The 9,945-nt window shown below is 32.5% G+C and overlaps 1 protein-coding gene across 1 annotated transcript in view; it reads left to right on the forward strand.

Moving 5' to 3' along the window:
- LOC107640418 (pectate lyase) overlaps positions 6,801-9,945 on the forward strand; it is a 3,847-nt gene continuing 702 nt past the window's right edge. Inside the window, exons 1-3 of the mRNA XM_016343940.2 lie at positions 6,801-7,146; positions 7,492-8,152; positions 8,229-8,471. Of these exons, the coding sequence (XP_016199426.2) occupies positions 6,917-7,146; positions 7,492-8,152; positions 8,229-8,471 (1,134 nt within the window). The 5' untranslated portion in view covers positions 6,801-6,916. The remainder of the gene's footprint in view (positions 7,147-7,491; positions 8,153-8,228; positions 8,472-9,945) is intronic.

Consider the following 9,945-nt stretch of genomic DNA (forward strand, 5'->3'; position numbering starts at 1 on the left):
TGCTGTGACAGAGCATGTGAGCATATTATTCACTGAGAGGAGGGGATGTAGCCACTGACAACGGTGATGCCCTTGCATAAAGCCAGCCATGGAAAGGAGTAAGACTGATTGGATGAAGATAGCAGGAAAGCAGAGGTTCAGAGGAACGAAAGCAACTCCATTCGCTTATCTGAAATTCCTACCAATGAATTACATAAGTATCTCTATCCCTTTTATTGTTTATTTTAATCTAATAAAGTATCATGTTTAAATCAGCCTGACTGAGATTTGCAAGGTGACCATAGCTTGCTTCATACCAACAATCTCCGTGGGATTCGACCCTTACTCACGTAAGGTATTACTTGGACGACCCAGTGCACTTGCTGGTTAGTTGTATCGAAGTTGTGACAATTATGAATTAAGATCAAAGCACCAAGCTTTGGAGCCATTACCAGGGATTGTTCGAGCCTGGACATCACAATTTCGTACACCAGTGTCCATCTCCTTCCATATCCCAGTCAATTAGCTTCAGCTTGGGCTTGAAAATGGGTCCAAAGAGCTCCAGAAATCGCCACTCACGTGTTCCTTTAATGAGGCACACTTTTGGTGTTCTGCACACGCAGCAGAGGTCTGCGTGTGCGAGATTACCAAAATTCACATCATGCATACGTGGCGATATCTCACATACACGAGACTACTAAAACTCCCAAACTTCAAATCTTCATGATTCCTTGCTTTTGCATGCCCTCTTCTTCACTTTTCCAAACCATCCTTGTCCTATAGGTCCTAAAACACTTGAACATACATATAAGGCATCGAATGGAGTCAAAAGTGAAATAAATTAATCAGTTAAAGGCCTCAAAAAGTATGCTTTAGTCATTTAAGTACAATTAAAAAGAAATTATAAAAACATACAATTTCAATGAATAAACGTGAGAGAAGTCGACGAATAATCTACTGCAAATTTGGATTGAAATGATGATAAAATTGATACATGGTATAACATAGACAAGTGCTTACTTTAAAATTGTTGTTATTGTGCATCCATGAATTTTTAACTGATTTTGTGTCCTGAGAATGAGTCTGTTTACTAGTCTCACATTCCTCAACTTGCCAAAAAAAGAAAAAATTGCTCAAAATATAGCATTATTTGATAGTTCTACAAAAGACACTAAAATAATAGATAAGAATAAAGTAACTAATAAAAAAAAGCATTAACGTAATATCATTAGTTCATCTTCTGTATTTGAGTATTTAGTAGGTGAGTCCTCACTGAAAAGTAATGGATATTCCTAATGAAATACCTTTTCTTGACTAACAATGTACATATCTTCGCCTCTTTTAGCCTTTCAGAACCTTCCTTGGAGCACCTTATGACTTCACAACAGCTAGATCACCTATTAGCGTTGACGTGGGGGAAAGACTCGCTTGTGCATCACTTTTTTTTTACGCACCTTTGAAATTAGCTTAAGTAACTCACTTGAGGTTTTTCTATAGTCGACTGAATTTTTTGAAGAAATATCACAAAGCTTCCAACAAATTGAAGCCATTGCACCGCATCTAAGTGTGTGCACTATATCATCAGCAGAGTCTTGCTCTCCAATTGAGCATATAAAACTACTATTTCCATCTCTTGTCCATCTTTTCAAGATAAGAGATCTAGGGGCGTACTTTACATTGTGATGCTTTAAAACCCCAAAGATGTGGGAGCATAGTAATCCACGAGTCTCAAATAGCTTGCACTCACATGCAAATAGGTCCTTGTATTTATTATAAGATACTTTAAATAGTCAATTGTTGATTAAAATACTCACTCGTGTTGCACTCATCAATATCTCCATTGTTTGGGCATTCAGTCACATTTAAGACACCTGCTGCTTCTATCTCATCTTTTACAAGTTTGAAAATATTTCTAGTATAAACTTCAGTAGCTTGTTTCTTAAAACTTTTCAAGCACGTAGCCAAAACATGACACTTATAAAAGGTATCAAAGTCAGTAGTAAGATGGTTATTTCGGTAATGTCTTAGTACTTCACTGAATTTATGCATGAATTCAAGGAGACTGGTTTTACTATCAACATAATTCTTCAATAATGAATGAATTTCCTTACACTGTGATGTAGTTCTTATGCGGCCAAAGAAGTGCTCTGTCAAATATGTGGTAGCCCACTTCATTTTGTCATTATAAATGTCCTGGACCCATTCATTCTTAGCAAGTCCATATTTCTATATGATATTGCTCCATTTCTTTTCAAATATTTTTGTAGTAATCTGTCCATACAATAATACATTAAAGCCATCCCCAAGACGCTTGTTTTTTATATTCTGTACCGCATTATTATGGAGATGCCATGCACAAAGGCGGTGTGGTATAACAAAAAAACTTCTAAGATGACCTCTTTCATAGCGCGGTCCCCGTCTGTCACAACGCCTCCGGGTAGTTTTCCTGACATGATTTCCAAAAATTCTTTCAGTGCCCACTTAAAAGTTTCAGACCTTTCATCCAAAAGTAAGGCGCATCCAAAGATAGTTGTTTAGCCATGGTGGTTGGTCCCTGAAAATATGAGTAAGGGCATGTTGTAGACATTTTTCTTGTAAGTGGTGTCAAAAGCCAGTACATCGCCAAAACATTCGTAATCAACAACGCTTTCTCCATCAGTCCATACTAAATTATAGAGATGCCATGTACAAAGGCGGTGTGGTATAACAAAAGAAACTTCTAAGATGACCTCTTTCAGAGCGCGGTCCCCGTCTGTCACAACGCCTCTGGGTAGTTTGCCTGACATGATTTTCAAAGATAGTTGTTTGGCCATGGTGGTTGGTCCCTGAAAATATGACTAAGGGCATATTGTAGACATTTTTCTTGTAAGTGGTGTCAAAAACCAGTACATCGCCAAAACATTCATAATCAACAACGCTTTCTCCATCAGTCCATACCAAATTATCCAACTTACCATCTTTTAAGGTGAATTTTCCTAAAAACTATGGGTCACTGTTTGTGTTGGACAATAGATAAGCCAATGCAGCAAATGCATCACCATCTTTCACTTTGTCACGCCTAGTCTTACTAATGTGGTTATTTAGATCTTTGCTGGTAAAACCTACTTTATCGTATTCACCCTTTTGGAAAATCATGTAACCCATTATGTGACAGGTTTTAATACCACATGCTCACAAGCTATCTGCTTGTGTTTTATCGGTGTCATTAAGCCCACGATTCGCAACAATAAGATGTCTATACTTAGGTGGACATAGTGGATGATTGTATTCACTCTCAAAGACACTGATTTTCCACTTACTCGACCTATAGTGACGAATGAAACGAATCCTAGCCTTGCAATTGACACGAGTAATTGTCCTAAGCTCCCTTTGCCGATTGTCCTTTTAAAGGTGCTTCCAATGTCTTTCTCCTACTTTATTACAAACTAATTATCTTGTATTAATGTTTCCATTAGCATCTACTGTCTTCAAGTCTTTTTGGGATACAAATCTATAGCACTTGGCATAAAACTCACAAACTTGAGATTCTGTATCAAACACCAATCACCATATATTTTCGATGGTCAAATCAGTTATCAACTTTTTAAAACTATCAATATTAATTGTATCTACCTCTGCCTTATCTATAGTTACATCCATTATATCATCATTTTCATCGGATCTATACTCATACTCAAAATTTAAATATTCAGAGTGATTACCATCCTTATACGACTCTTTGCCATCATTCTCCATGACTGAACTTACAATTATAACATGTTAATTAGCTACTAAATAGATGCTAGAAGAATGGAATAAGCAAAATGAACTCAGTCTTTTATGACTAAAATTATTGGCCAATCAAATTCTACGAAAACTAAGAGTTATTAGTGTATAAGAATGTTATTTTTATGATAACCAAGAGTTACGAAAACAAATTCTCTGACTTATTAGCTATCTACGTTCTTTCTTTTGAAAACAAGAATACAACGCATTCAAATAAAAATGATCTGACGTATTAGTAAGGAGCATCATCTTTATCTATATATCTAGGAGCATTATCTTTATATATATATATATATGTGCCTAATAAAGAAACAATTAATAGTCTACTCATGGTTTCCAGTATATTAGAATATACATGAATGTGCAATCTTAATGTACATAATACTAACTTGCTGATAAGAAAGAGGGTGTATTACTGTCCCACTTAAACGAAATAATCAGGAATAATAAATTATAAATCTTGCACCTGAGATTAACATATTAAAAAAAAGGAGAAAATTAGCATATAATTAAGGAATAAATTGACTTTAACCAATTCAAATTCAAATTGAACCTCTATTCAGTCACCCAATTATACATACTTTTGCTTTTCAAGAAGCTATCCACTCCCTCTGCACATATTTCGGCCAAAACGGAAACTTATAATTTCTTAACTTCTTAATTATTAAAACTTTGATTTGCTTCTACAGTTTTTTAATACAAAGAACATTGAAAATTTTAGTGTTTTCATATAAGGAAATTTAGTCCTTAGCAAAATGCTTATTCTAAACGAATTCGTAGGGAGCAGAGAATATGTGCAAAACTCTTTAGCACATCCATTTGTACTTTACTTTATTCAGTTATCCAAATTAGAGAATGTTAAAATTGCATATGTAAAATAATTCAGACGGATGTATATAAACTAGAATTCAAAGGAGTGTCCTGCAATTATTTTCTTGCATTACTATTATTATCACCGAACTATGTGTTACTCTATTGTAAAACTTTTAAAGCAGTAGATGTAATATTCAAACACTTACAAAACCTATTCTAGATAAATCTGAATAATAAACCAAAACACCCTAAATAGACATATGTTTTATACACGTATAAAAGTATTTCACTGTCCCAACAGGAGCATGATTTGGATTCAAAAGCACAAAATCATAAAAAAGTTTGATAGTATTGACCACCAATTTTCTAAATGCTAATTTATTGTTGGATTTTTCAATAAAGTCAATCATTCATAGCACACAAAAGTATAACGACAGTGAGTTTAGATTAATGTATAGAATTAAGGTCATCAATAAAAGTTATTATCAAGCAATTCAATAAAGTGGATCAGTAAAATATCATAAGGTGAATAGAGAGAGAGAGAGAGAGAGGAGAACCTTGTTGAGTGCAATGGGAACAATTTTGGAGCCATCACACAGGCGAGGGGTCGACCGTAGAAACCTGGCAGAGCAGGCTTGGGCGTCGCCTTCGTTGAAGCAAAAGAGGCCGAGGTTCTTGTCAGTGGAGACTCCAGCAACCAGCAAGAACTCCTCCCATGGGTTGAGCGCGTACACGGGGAGGTCGTGGAGGAACAAAAAATTGACACGGAAATCGTGGAGAAACTGTGTTCTTCTTCTTTGCTAGAGACAAATAGGCATAGAGAGGAGCCGATTCAAATAGATCTTCGTCTTCTTCTTGGCCAGAAACGAGACGAACAGAGCTTGAGAGAAAGAAGAACAGAGTGGAGCCGAGACGAAGAAAGCTTCGAAGAAAGAAGAGCATAGAGGAGACGAAGACACTTTCTTTTTCTTTGCACAGAGAGAAAGAACACTGAACCCTAAACAAGATAAAAAAATGTTTTTAATTTTTTTATTTTTCATATATGTTTTTGTTTTGAACTTTTGATTTTTAAATTGTTTCAAATTTAAAAATATAAAATTAAAATTAATTGAATTTTGTCTAAATTAAAAGGGATAGAGTAGTTTTTGTCTAATATAAAAACATATTTAAGTCTTTTTGTAAAATTAAATAAAAAATATTTTTATTTTTATTGAAGTATAAGGGTGATTTAGTAAAAGTATTAATATGATATACATTTTTAAAAAAATTAATTATTGACGTGAAAAATAGAATCCACGTATCATGTTCTAATTTATCTACATTTTTATCGTATCGGTACATATAAATTTATCATCGTATCAAAACAAATACCAAATAAAATCTACATACTTATAGACTCAAATTATACTTATTTAGTTTCTATATCAATAGACTTTTTAACATAGGAAGGGACACCTTATGTTCTTAAAATGCACATATTTACGTGATGAAAATACATAATGCTTAAAGTATGTGCAATATTTGTATGTATTTTTTTCCACAATTGTTTTTTTTTTTTTTTTGTCTGGCGGACTAAATATTAATTTATTATGGATGTGAATTTTATTTACAATTTTGATTAACTTAAATTGTTGCATATACAATTTAAACTTTTGATATTTACTTAAATGATTGAGTGAACTGATGATTAGATCAAATTAATTAAATAGGTGCAATATAAAGACATTCTAGGAGATCACCCATTTTAGTTATTTTGGTATGCATTTATTAAGCCATATATTTTAGAGTATACGTAATGTGCCGCATAAGACTTAGTATATGGGTGATTAATGTTATTTATGATCGTATGTTGGGGAACAGAAAAACTGGGAGGAGATAAAAATATAAAAAGAAAGGGAGGGAAGGTAGAAAATAAACCACGGTCGAGTAGATGACGCGTGCAGAGGCCAAAAAGATAAGAACGAGAAAACTATTACTTGGATACCTAGTTGGCTAAACGTTATTGTACAAAAAAGAGACATTTTGTTTGTTCTAATAATATTCAAGAGCTTTTTAGTTGATATATTTTTAGGATATAGAGTTTTATAGTAAAATAAATTTAATAATAGGTAGGTTTCAGCCTAAATCGCTTCAACGGCAAAAAGAGATCAACCATTATTATGTATTTGTCCAACTTGGCATTCCTTTTTGGTCAAGATTTGTAATCTTGCCATGTATATAACCTGCATACTTTCCTCAATATGATTGAGGGAACCCTTCTAGGGTAAGGAACCCTTTCGTATTCCTCAAGGATTCTTTCTTTTAATTTAGATTAGGCTTAACGCTAGGCCCTTAGGTCTTAAATCAATAGACGAATATAATGATGAAAGCATACAATTTATTCATTTCACTATCTCTTCTTCTCATTTTGCCAACCTTAAATGGCAATTCGTTAGAGAATACTACATATTTGAAAGATGATTTCCAAGTTTCAGACATAGAAGAAAAACTTTGGCAGGAAATGGAAGCAAGAGCTGAAAAGACCAACCGAGAAGCATATTTTACAAACCCATATGAAGTCTCTAAAAACTTCACTTCTATCATTGCGGAGTGAGTATTCCTATATTAAACAATTGTTTCTAAAAAATTATAAATTTCATGTCGTCTTATTACCATTTTACACATGCATACATTTTTTTTTACACTAAAATTAGCCACCAATATATCTGCGTATAAATATATGTGTGGTTTAATTTATTTTTAATGTGTATTTATATTTCAACATATATTTTATATTGGTAGCTGATTTTAGTGTACACGTAGCATAACTCATAAATTTATTTGGTTTATGGGTGATATTATCATTTCCAATTAATATATTTCTTATGAAAATAGAAAACAATAAAATTGAAAATAAAATCTAAACTTTTTATTTTTCCATTCTTGGATGTATAGAGACGTAGAAGGGCACAATAACACAAGGAGAAGCTTGAAAGGGAAAAGGGCAGGGCTTCCATGCACGGCAACGAACCCCATTGATAGATGTTGGAGATGTGATCCTAACTGGGAAAAAGATCGCCAAAAACTTGCAACTTGTGTTCTGGGTTTTGGAAAAAATACTATTGGTGGAAAAGGTGGTGAGTTTTATACGGTTACCGATCCTTCGGACGACGACATTGTTAATCCAAAACCAGGTACCCTGCGATATGCAGTGACTAGGGATAGACCCTTGTGGATAATCTTTTCACGTAACATGAACATTAAGCTAACCCAGGAGCTCTTGGTGTCAAGTGACAAGACCATTGACGGAAGAGGAGTTGATGTTCACATTAGTAAGGGATGTGGCATCACTATTAACTACGCCCAAAATGTAATCATCCATGGGATCAAGGTATATGACATTAAACCCGGTGTTGGTGGACGTATTAGGTACGGTGAGGGAGAGAAGACTCATATTAGGACACGTAGTGATGGTGATGGAATTAGCATTTATGCTTCTAGCAATGTTTGGATTGACCATGTTTCCATGAGAAATTGCACTGATGGTCTCATTGATGCTATTAGAGGTTCCACTGCAATTACCATCTCCAATTGCCATTTTACAGACCATAATAAGGTATCAATTCACTTTCATTAAATTTCACTTCAACATTCAATTTTTGTTTATTGTGTTACATTGATCAATTTTGTAGGTGATGCTTTTTGGTGCTAATGATTTTTCTCCCGATGATAAAATAATGCAAATCACAGTGGCCTTTAACCACTTTGGTAAAAGATTAGTGCAAAGAATGCCAAGGTGTAGATTTGGATTTTTCCATTTGGTAAATAATGACTATACTCATTGGGAAATGTATGCTATTGGGGGTAGCATGCATCCTATCATTATTAGTGAGGGTAATCGATTTATGGCTTCTAATGACAGCACTGCTAAAGAGGTATGCAACTATATGAGTATTTTATATATTAATTTACACCAATTTTAGGTCAAGATATTCTTTTTCAACCAAATCCCCAACTAAGTCATCGATCACCCATATTCACCTTATTAAGCTTTTTCTTTCATTCTTCCTTCGTCCTCCTTATTCTCCTGCATCGTCTTCTCTTTATTCTGTTTTTGTTGGTCTTCTTCTTTTGCAGTTTTCTTCATTCCTCTTCTTCCTTTCTTTCCCTGCTTCCTCCTATTTCCTTCTTTTATTCTCTCTCAACACTTTTCTTCTTCTCCTACATCTTCTTCCTTTTGCCACTTTTCTACTTATTTCTTCACTTCATATTATATATGTTACGTTATTTGTACAAGATTTCAATTGTTTCATTATAATTTTCACATTATTTTCCAAAAATTTGTGTTGGTTTTAAGAACTTTTAGTGTTAGTTTTGACAAAATTTTTGTGTTGTTTATGAAAATTTTTTATATTAGGCTAAGATTGAAAAAAAATAGATAAAAGATTTTTTTCATTTAAAAAAAATAGNTATGTCACATTTTATTCGATTTTCAAAAAGAATTTTTAAATATTAAAAATAGTTTTTGTTTCATTGGGATGAATAGGAAAGAACATTTTTTAATTAGTTAAATTACATAAAAAAAACATGTTAAAAAAATTCTCTTAGTCAATGTTTTCTCTCAGCTTTTTTTTGTTTTTTGTCTTTTCTTACTTTCATAAGCTTGTAAAGTGTAAACAGTATTCACTTTCTTTGTGATAGACTTTATCATGAACATGTGAAAAATGTACAATATTTTTTATTTCAAATAAAGAAAAATCAATTGAAAAATATAGTTCAATTATATGTGTTTGCGTCATTGTACTTGGAAGATGTGTTACCAGTGGAACGTAGCTTGTTTTTATCCTAAATTAAAATGTTGATAAACGTAAAAAATCTTGGGGGAATATATTATATAAATATAAATGTGAAGGAAAATTAAGATTTGAAGAAAAAAAATATTTTAAAAAAATAGGATTATGGGTATAATTGTAATTATCTACTATAATCAAGGATATTTTAGTAAAAACTAGTTAAAAAAATTTTTTGCTTCTACTTTTTAAAAAAGTAAGATATTTTTAACTTTTAAAAAAAATAAATAATTTGTTTTTTTATAAAAATACTTTTTTTAAAATATGTATTCAGCATGCATAAAATTTTATAAAAGTATTTTATTTAAAAAAAAACAAATAAATACTTATTTTGCTAGTATTACACATACTTTCTCTATCTCTCTCTTAAATCGCATACTAAATGTAGTTTTATGAATAATTTAATGTTATACAAGCATTTGTATTAAGTAGTTTACTCTTGCTGCCTATTCCAATTATTAATTTATAACAATTTATTTTTAAAATATCAACCTTTTGAATACTCTCATAACAAGGTGTAAATTCGTAAATACTTTCATAATTAATTATATTTATAAAT

The sequence above is a fragment of the Arachis ipaensis genome, chromosome B05 (genome assembly GCF_000816755.2).
Source record: "Arachis ipaensis cultivar K30076 chromosome B05, Araip1.1, whole genome shotgun sequence".
Taxonomy (NCBI): domain Eukaryota; kingdom Viridiplantae; phylum Streptophyta; class Magnoliopsida; order Fabales; family Fabaceae; genus Arachis; species Arachis ipaensis.